The sequence below is a fragment of the Megascapheus bottae genome, chromosome 3 (genome assembly GCF_031878675.1).
Source record: "Megascapheus bottae isolate mThoBot1 chromosome 3, mThoBot2.hap1, whole genome shotgun sequence".
NCBI lineage: Eukaryota > Metazoa > Chordata > Mammalia > Rodentia > Geomyidae > Megascapheus > Megascapheus bottae.
In genome coordinates, this window is record NC_143511.1 from 79,431,738 (window position 1) to 79,453,155 (window position 21,418).

At 50.7% G+C, this 21,418-nt stretch overlaps 1 protein-coding gene across 3 annotated transcripts; it reads right to left on the reverse strand.

The window, feature by feature from the left end:
- Window positions 1-228: 228 nt before the first annotated feature.
- Phf19 (PHD finger protein 19) lies at window positions 229-21,149 on the reverse strand. Of its 3 annotated transcripts, none has more exons than XM_090330536.1 (15): window positions 20,894-21,149; window positions 18,482-18,682; window positions 17,934-18,015; window positions 14,045-14,140; window positions 13,514-13,614; window positions 12,958-13,106; window positions 10,736-10,831; window positions 10,008-10,076; window positions 9,766-9,886; window positions 7,901-7,968; window positions 6,774-6,938; window positions 6,187-6,274; window positions 5,413-5,498; window positions 4,300-4,395; window positions 229-2,739 (listed from the first exon to the last, which is right to left on the reverse strand). In XM_090330536.1, exons 2-15 carry the CDS (start codon window positions 18,665-18,667, stop codon window positions 2,397-2,399), a joined length of 1,746 nt encoding a protein of 581 aa, XP_090186662.1. In that variant the 5' UTR covers window positions 18,668-18,682; window positions 20,894-21,149; the 3' UTR covers window positions 229-2,396. The 3 variants fall into 3 exon arrangements, with proteins under 3 accessions (XP_090186662.1, XP_090186660.1, XP_090186661.1); XM_090330534.1 differs by lacking the exon at window positions 20,894-21,149 and adding an exon at window positions 19,144-20,221; XM_090330535.1 differs by lacking the exon at window positions 4,300-4,395 and having other exon boundaries at window positions 20,894-20,965.
- Window positions 21,150-21,418: the final 269 nt, after the last annotated feature.

The following is a 21,418-nucleotide window of genomic DNA, read 5'->3' on the forward strand; positions in this document are numbered from 1 at the left end:
GGTCCAGTAGATAGAAAAAAGTTACACACCCTGGAAGGGCAGGAACATGGCTGAATGTTCTAAGCAGAGGCAGAGATGGCACAGTAGGGTTGGTACCATGTTCAGCCTAACCTCCAGGAGAGGAAGTCGGAGCCAGTTCCTTCTGTTGTCCAACGAATGGTTGATGAATAATTCAAAGGGAGAGATGAATGGGTTTTCAAATGAAACTTTTATAATGTAAACCAAACACATTAATTATAACTTTAATATAACATGTTAAAAAGCAGCAATTCAAAACCATGTATTTTTTAGAAGGTGCACAGGGTTATAAGGTCAGTCGGCAGTAATGCAGCTGTTACCCCTTAGGAATAAAATGCTGGAATAGGAGTCAGGCCCCTACTGTCTTCCCAAGAAGGCAAAGCACCTCCCTGCCCTTCCCTCTGCAGACCTATAGCTTCCATGGAGCCCAGGGTGGGGGTACAGATGTACTGTTACAGGCCTTGATCAGCCAGCTTCTCAGAAGCCTGGCCAGCACTAGAAGGTTGCTCTGCTGGCTGAAATCAGTAAGAAGCCATAGACTGGATCCCAGTCCCAGCTTTTGCTGAGCTGGGAGCCAGCTTCTCAACAACCCTTCCACCTGGGTCCTGTTATGGGGCCTCCATGAGAGGGACAGCAGCTGAGGGGCTAAGAAGACCCAGTGTCCATGTGTCTGGGCTATAGGGAAGCAGAGGGAATGGGCAGGCTATGTGCAGGGAAGGAGGTGATGTCCCCTTTAAAGGCACTGTAGTAGATGAGGTTTAAGGCAAGGCCATCTAACCTATCTTGGATCATTAGGAGTGTTTGCAGGTGGGGTGAGCCAGGCCTAGTGACAGGAAACCTTGCCCCGCAGGAATGCTGTTCTACTTTGAACACTTCTGCCTACCAACTGGTGGCCTCTACAACCCGGCCAAGCCAGAGGTCACAGTAGCAATTGGCAAGGCTGGTCCAGTCTGGTACTCCTGCTAGTCCTTGCCCCTCTAGTCAAGGCACTCCTTTCCACTTTCCCACGAAGTGAGTCCGTTTCTCATATATCTGGAAGCAGCAAAAAAGAGGGGTACTCACTCCCCTCACAATTTTGGTTTCCCTCGCAATGGAGCTGAATGAATGTCTGTTCTAGGAATTCTACTTATACTTCCAGTAACCAGCTTTGGCCCTTGAAAAATGCTAGCCTAACCCTAAAAGTGACCATTCGTTTCAGGCAGGGAAGGCAGAAGAGGGAGGTCCCACAATTCCCTATGGGGGAACCAAGCTGGTTCAAGGCCAAAGGAAGGGAGGCAGGAACTGGGCTTTCACATTCAGTTATAGTACATGACTACAGGATGCCAAGGGAGAGCCAAGAGCAAGAGCCAGGCTGCCCCAGAGGGAATGGTGTGGCAGTGTATGTGGGGACACATGGTGGCATGAGGGCATTGTGTTGTGGCTGTTTGTACACATGGTGGCATGAGGACACAAGTGTTATGTAGCTATTTGTGTACATATGGTATATGTGTACTCATGTGTTATGTGGAAGTGTTTGTGTACATGGTGGCATGAAGTCATTTGGGGTGGCTGTGTGTACACATGACAGCATGTGGTATGTGTTGTGTGGCAGTGTGTGGTAGGTCTTGGATTTAGCAGATCTCCAGAGGTTCCCAGTCCCCTAGATGTCCAAGGACACCTCCATTCCAGCTCCATGGCAACTATAAAGAACTGAGGTCGGGTGAGGTCTGGAACTTGGAGAACTGAAGTCAGCAGGCCTCCCTCTCGGCCTTAATAAGGGCCCCATGGCTGCCTCTTTTGGGCAGAAACTTGGCTCTTCACTCCTCAGGCCCTGGCTCCCAGCATCTCTGCCACATGGGCATTTCCAGAGACGGCAAGAGACAGGAAAGGAAACAAAGGTCCCACAGTCCCCCCTTCCCCTCCTCCAGGGGCCCCGTTCTCATAATTTGTCCCAAGGAGAACCAGATCCCAGGGCCAGACATGAAGGTCACCCAGTAGAGGGACAGATATGCACATGGAGAACGTGTAAGTGCACAAACACACCCTGAAAAGGGTACGGGGTGGAAGAAGAAAGGGTCATAAGCCAGGGGGACACAGATTCAGAGGAACCAAACAAACAGCTGGAGAGGTGTGAGTGTGCAGGCACTGAAAAAGAACCCATCCGGCCGCAGAGACACAAGCAAAGGGCGACAGACCTAAGGAGGTGCCACAACAGAACTGGCACATCAAAGGCAACACTGGCCTCGACTGTGGCCTGGTGGGCACAAAGGCAGGGCCTTTGGCAGCTCTGTCTTGGTTCCCTCCCTTCCCTTACCCCAGTCCGAAGAAAGCGGGGAGCATATGGCTTCAGCTGTCCCTCCTTTGGGTTTTCAGGGCTCCAGGTGGTCCCTGAAGAGTGGTCAGTAAGGGGTAGTCCCTTCCCATTCCACCAGGTACTGAACCTTGCCATCTGGCGTGACCCTCCGAGCCAACACCTGGTACTTCTCTCCACAGGCCAACCGTCCAGCTGCGCCGAAGTAGTTGGTGATGGATGACTTGAGGTGGGACAAGGAGGAATCATCTTCACTGATGCTCTCAAACGTGTGGCTGTCGATGCCTTCGTCTGGTCGTTCAGGGCCCGAGGCTCCTTCAGCACTGCTATCTGAGGGGCAGCGCCCACCTAGCTCTGCTGCCCGCCGCTTTGCCCGCAGGGGCAGATATGCTTTGGCTGCCAGCTTCCTCTTGCGGCTGCCCACTGTCCGCCTGCATCAGGAAGGGAGGAGGGAGTTGTTAGGACGAGATGTAACCATAGAAACAGACTGTTCACCCTGAGTGGTCTCCAGGGGGTCAGGCACTGTGCCAGACCTTGAGAGTGGGTTATTTTAGTGGGACCCCACAACATCCCTGTGAAGAGGAAGGACTCCAGAGACACAAACTCATGGGGAGAGGAGCAGCCAGGATTCACTAACTCTGAAGCTTGTGTTCTTTTGTGTCTAGGAACTAGGAAGACACCGTGGGAGGTGACACTGTCTGCACCTCTTGCAGTTGTACAGTGGCTGGGCTTAGGCTGTCTTGTGTCTCACCCGAAGTATAGCTGGAGCTAGATGAACCAACCAGGGATAAGGACTAAAAAGCACTTGCTCCACACAGGTAGAAGTACTAGCAAAATGAACACACAAGACAAGATGCGTATTCACTGACGTATAGAAACAGAAGCCAGGTGCCAAAGCACTGGTGAGAACAAGGAGATAGGAAAAGGTACATTAAAACAGAGCTAGGGTACATAGCACAGCAGAGGAGCACTTGCTTAGCATGGGTGAGGTTCTGTTCAATCCCAGTACCACACACACACGCACACACACACACATACACACACACACCAACAACATAATAACAACAACAACAACAACATAATAATAAACAGAGGCAGCTGCAGAGGAAGACACCTAGACAGAGATGGAGACAGAAAGACACTCTATGGGCATTACACATTTTTGTGTGGGTTCTGGGGCTTGAACTCAGGGCCTGGCCACTGTCCTTTGAGCTTTTATGCTCAAGGCTAATGCTCCGCCACAGGTCTACTTCCAGCTTTTTGGTGGTTAACTGGAGATAAAAGTCTCACTGACTTTTCTACCTGGACTGGCTTCAAACCATAATCTTCAGATTTCAGCCTCCTGAGTAAGCCAGGATTTCAGGTGTTAGCTGCCAGCTTGGCTTTATATTTTTAATTCTACTTCAGCAAGGGTCATACATACTTTAAACTATAGTTAGAGATGACTGAATGCAGAAGAAGTTCTGTGCCCTACAGAACCCTTACTCCTGTGCTATTGACCCCATCTCACTTCTGACAGACTACCCCCACACCATGCCTCCAGGGATTTCTGTGCCTCTCCAAGGCCATCTGCTCCCCCTGCTTGGCTTTTTCCCTTAGGGACCCTGAGAGACACATCTGGCTTAGACGTCAGGATCAGGATACCTTGTGGTCTGAGAAGCACAAACATGCACAACTATGTATGGCATAGGGAGGAAGGCTTAGAGCCACTCTGGTCAAACCCCCCAGAATTGGAATCCTACAGCAGGTCAAGAGCATTCCAAAAGCAGAAAGCAGAGCAACTTGAATACCCATTCTTAGTATCCTCCTCCCCCAGACTCTTAAGAATTCAGCGCTAGAGGGTGCCAGAGCCAGACTCTTAATTGCACAGGGGTCTGAGCCTAAGCTGCAGATGCACAGAGGAGTTTGCACACAGATGTGGGTGGCAGAGGAGCTGAGGAACTGATGGCCTGGCCAAGCTTCAGGGCAAGCTCGGACTCCAGGCAGCTCACCTGGAGTTATAGGACAGGCTGGTGGAGGCCGACCCTGAGGTGCTGGCAGCATCGGTGGAGTCCAAATCAGAGAAGAAGGTCTGGCCTGAGCTGGCACTGAGACAGGGAGAAGGTGAGTGTGGCCTGGTCAGGTCCTGTCACCTCAGGGGTCCCTTGGGTCTTCTGCAGCTTTTCTCCCCCTTCTCACAGCCTTCTTCCTTCCCTTTCTCCCTTTCTTGGATAAAAGCTCCATCCTTTATCCCAGAGGAGACCCATTTTCCCATTGCCAAGTTTTGCTAGCCCCACAAGGGCCTGTCTGTTTTCTATACATCCAACTCCACAGTCTAGGAATCAAAGCCTTCCCTGATCACACTGCTGTTGGTGCTGATGTGCTGGTGACAATGTTTCACCAGCCACAAAGCACTTGTGCAACGCCTTCCAAGCCCACAGTGTTCCTATTATTTTTATTATGCACATGAAGAGGTTCAGAGAGATTATGGAATTTAGCTAAAGCAACCTAGCTGAAATGGAAAGCAAAGTCTGGAGCTCAGATTTGTTAAACTCTAAATCCTTCACCTCTTCCTTAATGGCTCCAGGAAGCACTGAATGACCTTCAGTGACCTCAAGTACAGGATGCTCCCTAGGCAGACACAGGAAGGCTTCTTGTCTGCCACCACCTAGGACAGGTCAGTGAGGGTTTCCGGGAAGAAGTAGCATCCTGGGATTTTGGATGTGAGGGCAGGACAGAGGGCAGTCCATGCAGAAGGGAACAACTGAGCAGAGATGAGGATGCATCAAATGGCAGTATGGGTGGGGTAATCAGTGCAGTTTGGGTCTACAGCATACCACACCAGGCGAGAAGAGGTAGGGGGAGGAGCAGGAGAGGAATGGGTATCAAGGAAAGCATCCTGGCCCCCACTGGAGCAAGAAGGATGCAGTGCTCAAATCACTGGTGCAGAGAGACCTGCGGAAATCCATCAGTGTGGATTCTTAACTGAGGGTTTTCCAAAGGACAGGGGATAATACCACTCTCTTGCTCCCGCCTAGTGCTCTTTCAGCACCAGTGGCTAATGGACACTTGGTTTCTATTCTAGTCTCCCGAGCAGCCCTTTCTGCTGGGTCCCTCACCAATACCTTTTCAAACTCTGCATTTCATCCAGCGTGAAGTCAAATATGCTGGCCAGATGGTGGTTAGTGCTCCAGGCGGAGGTGAAGTCACTCTGTGGACAGAGACAGGGCACATCAGTCAGCAAACATCAGCTCTATCTCCCAAACACTTTTCTCTCCAGCTGAGGCTACACAGACTTCCTGTAGTCCAGCCTCAGCTGCTGAGGGCTGGGTCCTCCCTTGGGAAACACCTGTCACTTCCTCTTCATTCCTCTTTTGGCTAGATCACCTTCACCTCTTTGGGCCTGAGCTATCTCAGTTGAACAATGCGGGGCAGTAACCCCTGCCTGGCTTCGCTCTTAGAGATGTCAGGAAGCAAAGGAAGATTTGATAATGGTTGTCCGAGGGGTCTTGAACACTAAAGTTGCTGGGGAGGTGAGGCTTGGCTAAGGATTCAGTCCCAGGGGCATATAAAGAGAAACGTGTTCTTCAGTCCTGTTCTAGGCTGCACTCTGCCACTGAATTGATGTTGTGGTCCCAGGAAAATCACTGCCTCAGTTTCTCTACCTCAATAGTGGAGGCAAGGATACTGCTTGCCCCTGGATCTAGATTCTCAGAAGTATTTGAAGGAGATAAGGGAATGATCTTGAGGTGCCTGGCTTTTCCACGTTTTCCTCTATGAAGAAATGGGACATGAGGAGAGTCCCCTGGGCCTGAGGGGACATCATTTTCTGCACAGAAACCCCTAAGAGGTGTTGGCCCTGTGCATGAAACTGGAGAATAAGAAAATCAGGAACTAACACTGGGAATAGCATCTTCCAGCAAAAACTTTGATCTTTTTCTTCTATAAACTCGCCTTTTCTGCTGCTGGAATTCGTGAGGCGACAAACTGTGGAGACAGAAAAAGGAGAGGGTGGCCCAGTCAGAGCCTGAGGGCCAGACAATGGCCCAAACAGAGGAGCCTTGGGATTACTGGGGCCAGTAATGGGGGCCACATTGGCTTGGCAGAGGGAGAAGGATCCTGGGGAGCAGGCCCTTCTTCTGGAGGAGTGGGCATGGTAGGGCGGTAGAGAGTGGAAAAGGAAAGGTGCCACCATGTGTCCAGACACCTGCCCCTGTGCTCCAGGAGTGGGGGCCTGGTCCTGCTAGGAGGTGCCCTTCCCTTTGCCCAGTCCTAACACAGCAGGCCTGGGTCCCAGGATCTAGCACTAGCCCTCTTGGGGCGCCTACAGAAAGCCCAGTGGGTATAGGGACTCCTGACGTAAGACCCACACCTCCTGGGTCTATTGCATAGTCTGCTGTATGCTGGGTTTAAGGGCTCAGGGGCCAGAGCCTTAGCTACCATAGCCCCCCTCCCCACCACCCCCCACCAGGTACCCAGCACTAACCTGGCCTTGTTCCTTCCTCTCTTACGCAGAAGCTCAGAGGAGGTGCCACTCTCACTCGGCACCAGCCCCTTGTCAGGCAGTAGCTTCCCAGGAGGGTTTGGAGGGACTCGGATACGCAGGCGGAAGATGCACTTCTTCTTCTTGATCTCCTTGCCGCAGAGGAACCTAGGTAGATAAAAAAGCTGATCAGTCCATCCCGGGAGAGCTGGCAAGTGCCTCCTTTCACCTAGAGCTCCTCCAGGGGCCTTTGGGGTCTCACAGTCAGCTGACAACAGGCCCAAGTTATTGCCGCCACCCTCTGGCATGTGTGTGGTTCTTAGTTTCTTCCTGGATTCAACCAGCTGCCATCCTACAAGAATGGCCCTAAGGCTATAGAGTGAATTACAGAGTGGCGTGTCCACCAAGAGGCAAAAAGCCTCCTCCTAAAGAGTAGGACAGATCTGGGCCATAAATATGGCACACAGATACACTCAATAAATATCTGTTAATGGAACAAATGAATACAAGGGATCCAAGAGCATTCTGGGTAAAGGGATGAACATGAGCAAAAGAGAACTGAGCATGGTAGTACAAACCTATATCCCAGCACCGGGGAAGGTCAAGTGGGAGGATCTCAGCTCAAGAGCTGGCATCCAGAGTCCATAAAGTAAATGGACACAGGGGGAAGATTGCAAACCGGGGTTGATCAAAAAAAGGCCTTGGTTCTGGGCATGGGAGCCTGGACATTCTCTTCCACGGTGATGAGGTTAGACAGCCAACTATGTGTGCTAAGAGCTCAAAATGGAAAGACACTAGCTGGCGGATGGCTTGGGAGACTGTGTGGCCCACTTGAGAGATGGCTCCTGGCTAAGACCCCTAGTAGGCTGGAGTAGGAGACCATCATAGAGAGCAGGGGTTCTGGGCCTAATCCAGACCCAGTATCTATGTAAGTCAGGCTGTTAGGCCCTAGGGAGGCTTTCCAGAGGACTTTGGATCACTTTAGCCTTGATTACCAAGAACAGGAAGGATTTCCCCAGTGAAAGAGAAGGGGAGAAGGGCCCAGGCAGGGAACACAGCTTGAGCAAGGGCTATGAAGCAGGAAGAAGCCATCAGACTTCCCACAGCACTCCCACCCACCCGATACGCACCGGCTTTTATAACTGTTCAAAGCGTTGAGGAGATGTGGTCCTCGGTCTGTCACAGGGGTGCTGGTGAGCTAAGGGGAGCAGGCCAGTGGGACAGTAAGACCCAGGCACAAGTAGTGTCCGAAAAGGCCCCATCTCTTCCCTCCCCGTCCATCTCCTCATGCTCCTTATCCTTCACCTGATGACCACTGACTTATATCCTTATCTTAGAAAGTCTTTCATGTCTAAGAGTTCATTTCTCCATATGTAAAGGGTGAGGAAGACTTCTGGCCTAAATGTATCAAGAGCTGTATAGGACCAGGGATGTAGCTCAGTGGTAGAACTTGCTTGGCATTTCCAAAGTCCTGGGTTCAATCTCTCCCACTACCAAAAAGATACTTATTTGGTCCAATAATAGGCTGGATGATTCTGCTATATATACATATATACACACACACATACATATATGTGTGTATTTTGTATATATACATCTATTACATATATAAAACTTTACTTACAAAATGTGACCTTGTTTCTAATGGTGGAGAAATAGCAAAGAAACACGAAGGACACTAGTAAACTATGGTAGAAATCAATGCAACCATTTTATGTTTATGAATCTGGGTGTGTTGGTACATGCCTATAAGTCTAGCACTAAGGCAGGAAGATCCTGAATTTGGGCCTTGCCTGGGAAACAGAGCAGACCCTGTTTGTCTCGAAGCAATAAGATGCTCATGAAAAACACTTCAATAATATGGAAAAGTATTTACAACACGATATAACCTAAAAAAGATAAGTTAAAGTTGTATATACTTTATCATGTAAACAGAAAAGGCTGCATAGAGAGATCGGAAAGAAATGTTCCTATTTACGCATTATTTCTGGGTAGTGTGATATGGGAATATAGATTTTTACAAGTATACTTCTGAACACTTATTTAGCGATTGAAAAACTGGCTAACAGGATCACATGTGGTTTTATTATAAATCAGGAAAAAGAAGTTATTTAAAGGATAGCAATGGCTGGGCCTGGAACTCAGTGATAAAGCACTTGCCTAGCATACCTAGGCCACTAGGCTCCACCTCTAGAACCAACACCAAAAGGAAACAAAAAATCAAGTCAAACCAAAGCCTCAACTATCCAAGGTATGTGTGCATGTATGTGTATATGTACATATGTGTGTGTATGTATGTATGTATATGTATAAATATGTAAGACATATGTTTAGAAATGTATAAACATGTATTTTGTAGATGTGTATTTGATAATATATACATATAAGTATGTACTTATAAACTTAAACATATTTATCGAACATACATCTATAAAACATGTTTTATAAATGTATAAAGGATCAATTACTGTAAATAAAGATGTTATAGAAATTTTTGCAAGCATATGAGCTACCTTTTGTTTTTGTTGTAAATCAAGGGTTAGAGGCAGTCAGTAGAGAGGATGCCTCACTCGGCATGGAGTAAGATTCTGAGGGTGTCACTGGGGATTGAGGCACCTATCAACAGCTCAAGTGGTTAGGAAGGCCCTGTTCTGGCTTAGTTTTGCTCTCCACCCTTGATACTCCCCAAATCTCTGTTGTTGTCTCCTACACAGAATAGGATCCGCAGGGGTAAGGGCCCCCTGCACTCTCTACCTTAGCCAGAACCTTAGATAGGCCCAACACTTAGCAGAGAGCCTTTCCCAGCCCCAGTTCCCTTAGAGCTGAGTTAGTGAGCCTCCTCCCCCACCAGCCAAAATGTGAGGACATAAAACCCCTTTCAGGCACAGGCTCAGAGGTTTGGACAGGGTGTTACAGTCCAAGGGTAACAGCTCAGACGCTTAGTGACTGTGTTGACATCTGACTATTGTCCCTCTGGTACGCCAGCTCTTCATACCTTGCCAAGCTGCAGGAGCTCCCAGTGGTGGTTGACAAAGGCCAGAATCTCCTCAAAGTCAAAGTACTTCTTCTTGCTCTGCACCCCCAGGTTGTAGAGGGCCAGATGAACCACATCCACCCTGGACAAGAGGGCAAAGAGGGCAAAGGCTAGGTGAGGGGCAGGGTGACCCCAAGAGAGGAGAAAGAGGAAGAGCAGAGATGGGTAGGAATGGGCCCAAGTCAGCGACCCTCCACTCTCACCATCTCAAGGGCAGCCTCTCGATGTACTCCGGGCCCTGGTTACACACAGAGCAAAGGAACAGGTAGAACCTGAGGATCAATGGAGAGGGGGCCTGTGCTGAGAGGGGCTCTGATCATTCACATCCCCCAACCTCCTTCACAGTTGTCTTTTCAGTCAGTCTTCACTCCCGAGGCTGCCCACTGGGGAGCAAAGAATAAATCCCATCTCTAGCCTCGCTTTGAATATCCTAGCTCTACAGAGCAGCTAAGTTCATAGAGATGCGCTAACGCCAGATGGCCTCTAGTGTCACCCTCGTCCCCTCTGAGACATGCACTGACTTGAGACATCAACCGGAAAGAAACACATATATCTACTTTGACAGAGTGCCTTCCATGAGCTTGGTCTCATGGGTCAGAAGTATTCATGTCCCTAGTGGCTCCTAAGACAACTCTTTGGGCAGCCAGACCAAGCTGGGCCAGGGGCTATGCCATCCCTCATTTCCCAGACACTTGAAGAAGTAGGGGGATGGCAGGGAAGAATTTGCCTAGGGTAGCCTATTTACTAAGAAGGAAGCAGCCTAACATGCTCCTTTACTGCCTCCTGGCCTAGCACACTTGTGGTCCCCTTTCCTCACAGCTGCCTCTCGCAGACAGGTATAGACTATCACAGATTCCTTAAGTTACTGTGACGCCATTTCCTGATCTTCTTACCCCACCCTCAAGGTCTAGTGAGACCAAATGGCACCTACCGATCTCCAAATACCATGGGCTCATTGAGGCACTGTGTGCAGGCCTCATGGAACCACTGTCTGCACCGGTAGCATTGTAACATCCGCAGGTACCATCTGAAGAGACAGGAAAACCAGGTCAGCTATATCACAGGAGCTACAAACACAGACTTTCCAAACACAGACTCCCCCTCCACTGGAAGAAAGGGGTGAGGATTTCCAGGGACCAAGTGCCTGGCCTATATGAGGGAAAGGCCCTGAGGGCTAGCATATGCCAACTCACGGGGTCTTATCATCCAATGTATGGTACACTGCCAACTCCAAAGCACAGAGGAGCCAGAGGACTTCTGGCTTGCTCAAGATCAGAAATCAGGTGGAGGAGGGTGATCCAGGGCTCCACCACCCCAACTTCAAAACCCATGCTCTTCTTACCATGCCACAATAAAGCCTCCTTTGTCTCCCGATCATCAAAGGCAAGGATGGTTTGCCTCAGAAATCTCATGGAAGAATAATGCCTCCTGTAAGCTACGTTGGGGACAGGCCTAGATCTGTTTTTCTCATTTGGTACTTTCACACAGCCATCTAACAACTAGCCCTAGACTATGAAAGGAACAAAAAGATATTTCCCTATCAGTTAACAGAATGTGCTTCAGATTAATACCCAGATTCCTTGGTCCATTTCAGACTTGGAGAGGTCATTGGGAAGCACGTTCACAAGGATCACCCATTAAGCACTGAGAAGCACTGAATTATCAATGCTGCAAATGTTTCTCTATTTATTGTCCATTAAGACTTCCAACCTCTGGGGAAGTTCATGGGTCTTGAAGGGTAACTAAGCCCATTTGAGAGATCAAATTGCTCAAGTGGTTTGCCTGAGTTACCCAGCTGGAATGTTAAGCATAGCCTCTTTAGATCCTTATGTTGTCAAAGTAACTGGCACCTGAGATTTGTGACTTCAGCAGGTCGTGAAGCCTGTTTGCTGAGAGCAGAGACACTATTTCCTTAGGTCTGCCTTCAAGGGCCCTCTCACAATGCCAGGTGCAATCAGCCCTGGCTGGATTGCTCATGGCTATAGGGAAGTCCAGGCTGTCAAGGAAGAATCAGAGTCTGGTCCCACAGCAGGGCAAGAATGCCTTCCACAATGTGCCCAGCAGAGAACCTCAACCGTCCCCCTCCCCAGGTCAGCAACCCACATTTTTAACTGTATTTTTTTTTTTGTCTTTTCTTTTTTGGCACTGGGGATCGAACCCAGGACGTTGTACTTCCTAGGCAAGCGCTTTGCCACTGAGCTGCATCCCAGCCCAGCAACTCACATTTTTAAGGATTTACCAAGATCCAGCAATGTGTGAGTCTTTGACTCATGGAATGTAAGTTTTGTGCACAGCCCCCACAGGAGAGGAACTAAAAGTGAGAGTCAGGGGTTGCACATAAGAACCGGGTGCATCTCAGTGTCAGGCCTAGGCACTTAGCTATGCTTTAATACTGCCTCCTTTTCCAAAGGATCCAAGAAAACATCTCTGTCTCCAATACCACCTGGATGTTAGCTAGAGTCCGGCCCTTAACCTTTCGGTTTTCCCGCCAGGTCCCGCCCCCTTGGGCCTCACCCAGAAGCCTTGCCTTCAGGGCCGGGCTCCTGGTGGGCCCAAGAGGTCCAGATGTCTTCCAACCTGCCCTGCTTCCCAGGAAGTCCTACACTAGTGATCCAAGCTGCCACTCCGTTCTGGTCCTCCAGCGCCGGCCCAGCCTCGGAGGCCGTCATTCCAGACCTCCCGTAGCGCCCCCCCTTCCCCCCATCGCCGTCTCCTGGCCCCACCCCCAAGGCTACCACCTCGGGACCCGGGACCTGCCCAGTCTGGCACTGCTACTGCCGCTGTCATTCAGAGGTAGGCCTCCCAAGGTCCCGCCCCCTGAGGCTGTCATTCTGGGCCCGCCCCTTTAAGCCCCGCCCTTAGGGCAGTCACTGTAGACCTCCAGAAAGGTCCCGCCTCCTCGACTGCCACCCCGACTCTCCTGTTTCCTGTCCCTGTCCCAGAACTGTCACTCCAGATCTCTTGTCCGGTCCTGCCGGCGCCTGGCCCCACTTCGGAGGCTGTCACCCCAGACCCGCCCCTGCCGGGCACTGCCAACTCGGCTGTCATTCCGAGCATGTGCCTCCCCCCCAGTCCCGCCCCCCGGGGCTGTCACTCCAAGGGAGGCCCCGCCCCGCCCCCGAATCCGCCGGAGCCCCGCCCCCGCGGCCTTACTCTCCCGGGCCTCCGCAGTAGCAGTAGCACTGCTGCTGGTTGGTGCGGTGGGGAGAATCCCACTCGAGCTCCTCCGGCTGGTAGGACAGTACCATCTTCACGGCCTGCAGCGTCCTGGCGATAGCGCCCTTCTTCAGCGCCCCGCCTTTCTAGGGAGGGGAAGAGGGCTCCGAATCAGCCACACTGGCAAGCACAGAGCTATCAAGGAGGAAATACTTGATAACCCAGGTAATCTCACCTATTACGAAAACACCCTCTCCATCCAACAAAGGTGATACAGATAACAAATACCCATAGGTACTGTTGTGGGTATTTACATTAGTCTTCTAGTACTGAAGGACTTGTTCTGTTCCTGATACCAAACTCAACTCCATTTTACAGCTGAGGAAACTGAGGCTCAGATATTCAGGAATCTGGCCAGGGGACAAATAGCTGGTAAGTAGGCCAAGGCCCCTTCTGCTTTGGAGCTCAGGATCTACCATGGGAGAGGGGTGGTCAAACAGCCCACCTGGTGCCAGGTGAAGAAAGCAGGAGCTAGGAAGGTCAGAGTGCTTACCCGCACAGCCAATGCGAAGATGCAGCGTCGACAGAACCAAGGAGTGAGCCGGGGCCCATTGGCACTACCTGCTATGGGGATGTGGCACTGCTGGTGGTAGCCTATAGCAGAGGAGAGGGTAGTGAGTGGCAGTGGCTCAGGGCCAGAGGCCCCAAAGATGGCAAAGACTGGGAGGGCTTCAATAAGGAGAGTTCTGCCTGCCAGCTCTCAAGGGCACTGGCTGCTGATGCCCACCCAGGCAGGATACCAAATAAGTGTCCAGGCTGGGGACCATGAGGTGGCATCGACTAGTGGAAGAGGTACCCACACAGGCTGTCCTACCCATCCCTCTTTGTGTAGGACAGCCCCAAGCTGCATGCTCCACTGTACTTTCTCAGCTTTTCCCAAGGTCACCTCCCTGGAACCCTTGACCACAGAAACAGAAAGACAAACAGGAAAGCCCAGCAGCGAGGAATAGTGACCCTCAGAGACCAGGGTAGAGGGAAGATGCACCGTTAGGGAACTTGTCAGTGTCCTGCCCTCACCACTCACCCAGGCCACACTTCCCACAGATGAGGATCTCATTGAGTGGTCCGGATGTCTTCCCCAGGCAGATATTGCACTTGGGCTCCTCCCCTGGAACACCAGCTAGAAAAGAGGCCCTTCTCAGGTCAGATCCGGCTCACAGGAAGAGTTAGAAATCACTGTCCAGGAGCTGAGCCTTGACTGCACAATGGGCCTGGCATCAGGCTTTATAGGCCGCCTCACTGAATCTGCCCCAAACCCTTCTGGAGTACCTCTTAGTGTTATTCTTTTTTTTTTTTTTTTGCAAGTCCTGGGCTTGAGCTCAGGGCCTGAGCACTGTCCTTGGATTTTCTCAAGGCTAGAGCTCTACCACTTGAGCCTCAGCACCACTTCTGGCTTTTTTCTATGTATGTGGTACCGAGGAATCGAACCCAGGTCTTCATGCATGCTAGGCAAGCACTTTAACCACTAGGCCAAACTCCCGGCGCCAAATGTTATTCTTTTTAATTAATCTTAAAAGGGGCCAGGGGTAGAGTGCTTGCCTAGTATGCACGAAGACCCAGATTCAATTCCTCAATAGAAAAAAGCCAGAAGTGGTGCTGTGGCTCAAGCATAGAGCTCTAGCCTTGAGAAAGCCCAAGGACAGTGTTCAGGCCCTGAATTCAAGCCGTAAGACTGGCAAAAAAGGCCGGGAGTTTGGCCTAGTGGTTAAAGTGCTTGCCTAGCATGCATGAAGACCCGGGTTCGATTCCTCGGTACCACATATAGAAAAAAAAAAGCCAGAAGTGGTGCTGAGGCTCAAGTGGTAGAGCTCTAGCCTTGAGAAAGTCCAAGGACAGTGCTCAGGCCCTGAGCTCAAACCCACGACTGGCAAAAAAAAAAGCTTATGACTCTATAGACATAATGTTCGGGGCCGGGAGTTTGGCCTAGTGGTTAAAGTGCTTGCCCAGCATGCATGAAGACCCGGGTTCAATTTCTCGGTACCACATACATAGAAAAAAGCCGGAAGTGGTGCTGAGACTCAAGTGGTAGAGCTCTAGCCTTGAGAAAGTCCAAGGACAGTGCTCGGGCCCTGAGCTCAAGCCCAGGACTGGCAAAAAAAAAAAAAAAAAAAAAAAAAAAAAGACTGGCAAAAAAAAAATCTTAAAATAGTTGTGCAAAGAAGTTTCAGTTCAACATGCCAGTATATATATATATATTTATATGTATATATATGTATATATATATGTATGTATAAAATGCATCTTGACCAATGTCACCCTGTCATTACTCTTCCTCTCCTCCCTTCTATCCTAACCCCATCATCATATACATTCTCAACACGAGGAAGTTGAGACCAGAGACTAAATTACTTCCTGAGCTCGTAAACCAAGGAGGTGGGTTTCAAGCTCTTAGCTATTAGACATCAAGCACTTTGTTCTTTTGACACATCATGTTCCCTCTCCCTTTTTTTGTTAAATAACATTAACGGGATAATATAACCATAATGGATAATATAATTGTGAACTCATAACCAATCATGTTTCAACTATATTTTCACCCACTCTACTTTCCTGTCATTATTCTGAATAAAGATCCAAATACCCAATCATTTTCCATCATATCGATGGAAAAATTAACACTTTTAGAAAATATCACTACTGGGCTTGGGATGTACCTCAAGTGGCAAAGCGCTTGCCTAGTAAGTGCAATGTCCTGGGTTCGATCCCCAGTACCAAAAAATAAAAGACAAAAAAATTACTACACATCTTTTATTTTACCTAAAACTGATCTTTATTAATATGAACATATTCAGTCCATATTTCCAACTGCTCTCAAATAAAAATATCACCATGATTTTAAACTTGTTTTTCTGAAAGAAAATCCAAATAAAATCCCCACACAGTGGCCAACTAATAAGATTTTTAGATTTGCTTTTCTTCCGCTGGTTCCCTTTTCATGCTGATTTGCATTATTTTGTTAAAGAACAAATGTCTTTATATAGATTTAAGTGGAATTTTATATAGATGTAATATGTTTTTCATATAGATCCATCAAATGGCAGAAATGGTATCCTTCATCTGTCCATCGCCAGGATCTCACATAGAATATGAGAGGTAACAGGTGTTCAGAGCCCAGGCAGGGACCTTGTCTTTTATTACTGAATATTTCCCAGGAAGGTAGTGTTCACAGTGGGTTTCAGTCTTCATAGCTTAATTAAGTGATGGATTCTAACTATAGCATGCTCAAACTTGTGTTCTCATCTAAGGAAGCGTTGGGGGGGGGGCGCACTCTATTTTGCCAGGAAGAAGCAGCCTGATGCTGGGTCAAGCTGGGCCTTGTATTTAAGCCTTGCAAAAGCCTCACTGTCTTTTATCTCCAGCAGACTCCTTTCCATGAAAGGGTAGCTAGGAGAGGCCATGTTTATGGCTTTTCCTTACACAGTACATTTAGGGTGTGAGGGCTTGAAGAAAGAACTGGTTTCTGTCAACACAACTTCTTGAAGAAAGGGGCTATTCGAAAGATCTAGAAACTGTCATGGTTCTGCAGCCTCGTGACTTCTTGGACTTACTTTTTTTTAATGATAACATATTATTTAGATATTGCTTCCTTAAAAGTAAAACAGGCTACACTAGGGAGAACATGTCAGTGGGAGGGACAACAAAGACAGAGTAAAGCTGAACATGGTTGAAGTGCTTTATATGCATATATGAAAACAGAACAATAAAACTTGCTGGAATTCGTTAAAGAAGGGGTTTAGGAGGATGAGGAAGATAGATGGAGGGGGGAATGAGTTTGATCTTGGTACAATGCATGGGTTAAGATTTCATGTGGATCCTTTTTTTCTCTGCCACACTGAACAGCCAAGACTTATTTTCAATATGTCTTTTTCAGATGAAGAAATGGAGACTCAAAGACTGGATATCATTTACAAAAGACTATGCAGTTAATAATGGGCAGAACTAGGACACAGATCTATCTGACCGTAGAATTTGCCTCTTGTCCTACTCCATAAGGCCACTCCCTTTCTCCTGTCAATCATAAATGGTGAAGAGGTTTTGTCTCATATGCCAGCTCTCTGATTGGTAGAGGCTATTTAGAGCCCCTGAGTGTTAGAGTATCAGTGACTCACATCTTTAATACCAGCTAACGCAGAAGGTTAAGCTCTGAAGATTGTTAAAAGCCAGCCTGTGCTGGAAAGTCCATGTGGCTTTTAATTCCAATTCACTACCAAAAAGCCACAAGTGCAGCTTGAGTAAAAAAGCTCAGAGACAGTGCTGAGTTCAAACTCCAGCACCAGCAAAGAAGAAGAGGAGGAAGAGGAGGAAGAGGAAGACAACGATGTTGTGACAGACTATTGACACTCATCATGGGCAGGGAAAGAAGAATGACACCAAGAATGTCCCTAATGTGTCACCTTCTTAGATAGCTTCAGCTCTCTGAGGACAGGGATGGTACTGGGCCCAGTTCCTTTCTGTCCTGGTACAACTCCATCCAGACCTGTCTGCCCTCGTGCTACCTGGTTGGTGCCACTCAGCTTTCATGTTCTTTTTCTATCTCCACCTCCTTGTCCCCTGGGAACAGAATTACCTCCACATTCTGCCAAGGGGACACTATTCAAATCTATAGGTGACAATTCTGATTGCCTGGCCTCCTTTACATTAGAAGACAAACACAGGTCTGAAACCCAGACCCATAACTTCCAATATCTGCCTCTGTCACATCCTATCTGTTGGGACTCCCTCCTGTGGTGTGAGTACCTGGTGGGGGGCAGATGTCACACAACTGGTCATCCGATCATCTCTGGTAAGTTTGGAATTGGCAAACCAGGGCAGGTGCCAGGAATAAGAGACGGAAGGAGAAAAGGAAAAATTGAAAGCAGTGAAGGAGAGTAGAGGAGGAGCAAAGGGGTCCCTAAAATGTTAGGAGCACTTACCATGCTGTATGTCCTTCCAGAGAACCCAGTATTTGGAGTTGTCTTCAAAAGTCACAAGGCAGCTTTGCTTAGAACTGCTGACCTGGGGCACAGAGAGGAAGCAGTGTGAGAAAGTGACTGTGAAAAAAAAAAAAAAGAGCCAAACTGGGCCCTTGCTCTTCCTCCTGTTTTTGTTTTGTGCTTTAGAAGAGCAGGGTTAGACTAGCTAAGGAGGCAAGTGCTGCACTCGCTTGCCCAGGACCTTGGGGTAGTCGGGGCCTGAGAGAAAGCCTGATGGAAATGTTGAAGCCAGATGGAAATGTTGTTCCCTTCTCCGGCCTGGTTCTCTTTGCTCTAGAAGGCTCTCAGAGCACCTTTCTAAAGAACTGATTGGATTATGTTGGTCTTAGGGCTACTGTCTGCTTGGGCTGCCAGCCTCTGGGCATGAGAGACAAGAAGGAAACTCATCAGCAAGTCCCTTCCCTATCACTGGTCTGAATGCCAGGCCAGAGGATGCACATAATGATGGTGAACTGAGAAATGGGGACCTAAGAGGAAAGACTTTTTACCCTCTTGACCTTCCCGAGGTAATACAGCCCGTCCGTCCACCGGCACAGCACATACTGGCCCTCTGTCAGCTTGGACATCAGGTCTTTGAAATTGTTCTTGATCTTAGCCAGGGCTCCCTGGTTGGGCAGGAGACTGGTGACACCATAGGAATCCCGAGTCCCTGAATCAAGACCTCGAGTCTCCATCAGCTTCTGCTGACACTAGGAGAGAAAGAAAATAGTTTTGACTTACAGATTTTCCCATTCCTGAAAGCCCATCAAGGGAAGGAAGAGAACTACCATGTCTGATGCCAGCAATATGTACGACAGACATGCTTATTTTTCTGGCTGAATTTTCACAGTGACTCTAGGGGAGGGAGACACGGCTACTCTCATTTTGAGGATGGGGAAACTGAGGTGTGAAGTCTTACTCTCATTCCACTCCCATACACAACCTCGAGTTGTTTCTAAAGAGAAAGAATCTCAATCAATGTGGAGCTAAGGCACTGCCCAGGACAGTGGCAGAGGAGGGGCCTGAGCCCCACTCCCTACCTCAGCAGGCTGTTTTTATCTGCATACAAACACCCAAGTCGTCCAGTGGAGTGGAGGTCTTCTCCAAAAGGACATACGGGAAGTGCTTACCCTCTCCTCCCTCCTCCAATACCCATCCAGAGAAAACTCACCTTGGAACAAAAGCTCCAGGGTGGCTCCTGGGCTGGGACAGATGTGACCAGTGGCGTCTTTTGCAATCCCCTTTTTCTGTTCCCAATTAGGGAATGACTTCATGGAAACCAACCCTGAGACCTGTTTGGGCTTTGACCCAGAGGCACTTTTGCTTTGAGCAGTTGACTCATCTCTGTGCCAGTCTCTCCATGGTCACCTCTCACCACCCTAAGGGACAGCTACTCTCCATGCCTTCTCTTGCCTTGCTAATGGCACTGCCACGGTCCCCAGAGCAGATTGCTCCAATAAAGAGCTGGCCAGTGACTTTGGCATCCTTGCCTCTTTTCCATTCTGTCCTGCACCACGGTCAGGCCTCCTCTTTTACCCTTGTCATTCATTCGTTCACTCATTCACCACTTCAATACCTGTGTCCTGATCCTGGTGGACCTGAGGTGAGGAATGCCATCACCAGTACTGGGGGCCACACTCCTGCTTTCCAGCCTTTCCACCAGACTTTTCAGAAACCCCGTGGCTCCCCCAAACCTTTATTGGTGCTGCACGCCCAGCTCTTCCCCTCTCTGGGCTCCTCTGGCACCACACCTTTCCACACACTCTCTACTGTGGTCAAACAGAGCTTTGCTCTGTTCTCTGCACCTCCTCCTCTGGTCTTCTGCCTCTGCCATGGCACTGGGCACCTGGCATCATCAGGGAGAATGCCGTGTGGGTTTCCTTGTGGGTGTACCCCCTGGAACATCCAGATGTCGACAGGGCACTGAATATGGAACCTAAATAGTCTAAGCATGTGCGTGTGCGCATGAGGGCGCTGGGGGCACAGGGCACGGACAGGAACTTGGCTTCCCTGATAGTGGGTGGGCACTGTGCCCCCCCATTCCCTCTTTACTCCAGGGCAGAGGCCCGGGCACCAGGCAGGGGATGCAGTCAGGAGCCTTTGGCCTCTTCCTGCCACCTGGCTCCGTGGGCGCAGTGAGGACCCGGGCCCGCCCGGCTAGCCAGAGGCCCCGGCTGGCTATGGCAGGTTCACAAATTGACACCTCCTGCCCGTCTGCGCCCCCCCACCCCGCCCTCATCCTCCCAACGCGAGGGGGGGCGCGCTGTGATTGGCTGATTCAAACCCATCCGCACAGACTGGCCTGTTTGCGGGTTCCCGTCCGCGTCCAGTTCAAATCCGCGGCCCCCGGCGCGGCGCGCGGGGCCGGGCGGGGGCAGGAAGCGCGGGTGATTCATGCGCCGCCGCTCCCGGGCGGCCGTTGGCTCCCCGCCCCTTGCTCCCCCCACTCCACTTCAGGTTGTTCGGGAGGAGAAACGCTGGCAGCGGTGTCCCCGTTAGGGGTTCAGGCGCTCCTCTCCAGTCCCCCGACGCCCAGCTCTCCCCACCCCGCCCCGCCGCAGCCGCACTTCGGACGTGAGCAAAATCCCCAACGCGCCGCTGCATCCCCTTCGCAGGAAAGGGAAGGGTTTGGGGGCCAGGTACAGCGACCCGTCGGCCGCGTCGCCCCTGTGCCCCGCTTCAAGCTTTGGGGACCCGCGTGGGGTGTCCTGCGAGTGCCCTTCACCCTCTCGTCCTCATTTTCCAAGCGCACCCCTCCCCCGCCCTGGATGGAGGTGTTGGGGGCGGGGAGTGGAGGGGGGGGGAAGAGCGTCCGACCCGCCAAAGTTCACAGAGGTTTCCAAAAGAGAGCGCGACGGGTGTGTGTGCAGGGAGAGCCCCGCGTGGCGGGGCGTCCCCGGGCCGCACTGCGCGGGGCTTACCGCGAGGCTGCGCGTCCACCGGTCCCACTTGGAGTCTGGCCACCGAGCGCATCGGAGGCGGAGGCGGTGCGCTCGGCCCTCGCGCGCGGCGGCTGCTGCTGCCTGTCCGAGTGTCCGCCCGTGGGGCCGGGGTCGGGGTCTCGGCGGGGGCGGGGCGGGGCGGGGGCGCCACAGGGAAGAGGAGGAGGAGGAGGAGAGGCGTGGGGAGGGAGGGGCCGGGACGCTCAGGCAGGGGCCCCCCGGGCGCGGGGCGCCATCTTTTTCGCGTTTTCCCGCGAATTATTGACGTCCCGCTTATGTAATTAACGGGGGCCGCGCCGGCCTCATCATTGGAGAGGGCGGCGGCGGCGACCGCGGGGGCGGGAACCCCTGCTCCCCCCCCTACCCCGCAGCGCCTCCCGCGCCCACCCCGGGGGGCCGGGCACGCACGGCAACCTCGCCCGGAGGCCGGGCACCGGCTCGCGCCCGCCGCCCGCGCACGCACACCCAAACCGCATCGCCAGCACCCGGACCTTCCACGAGGGA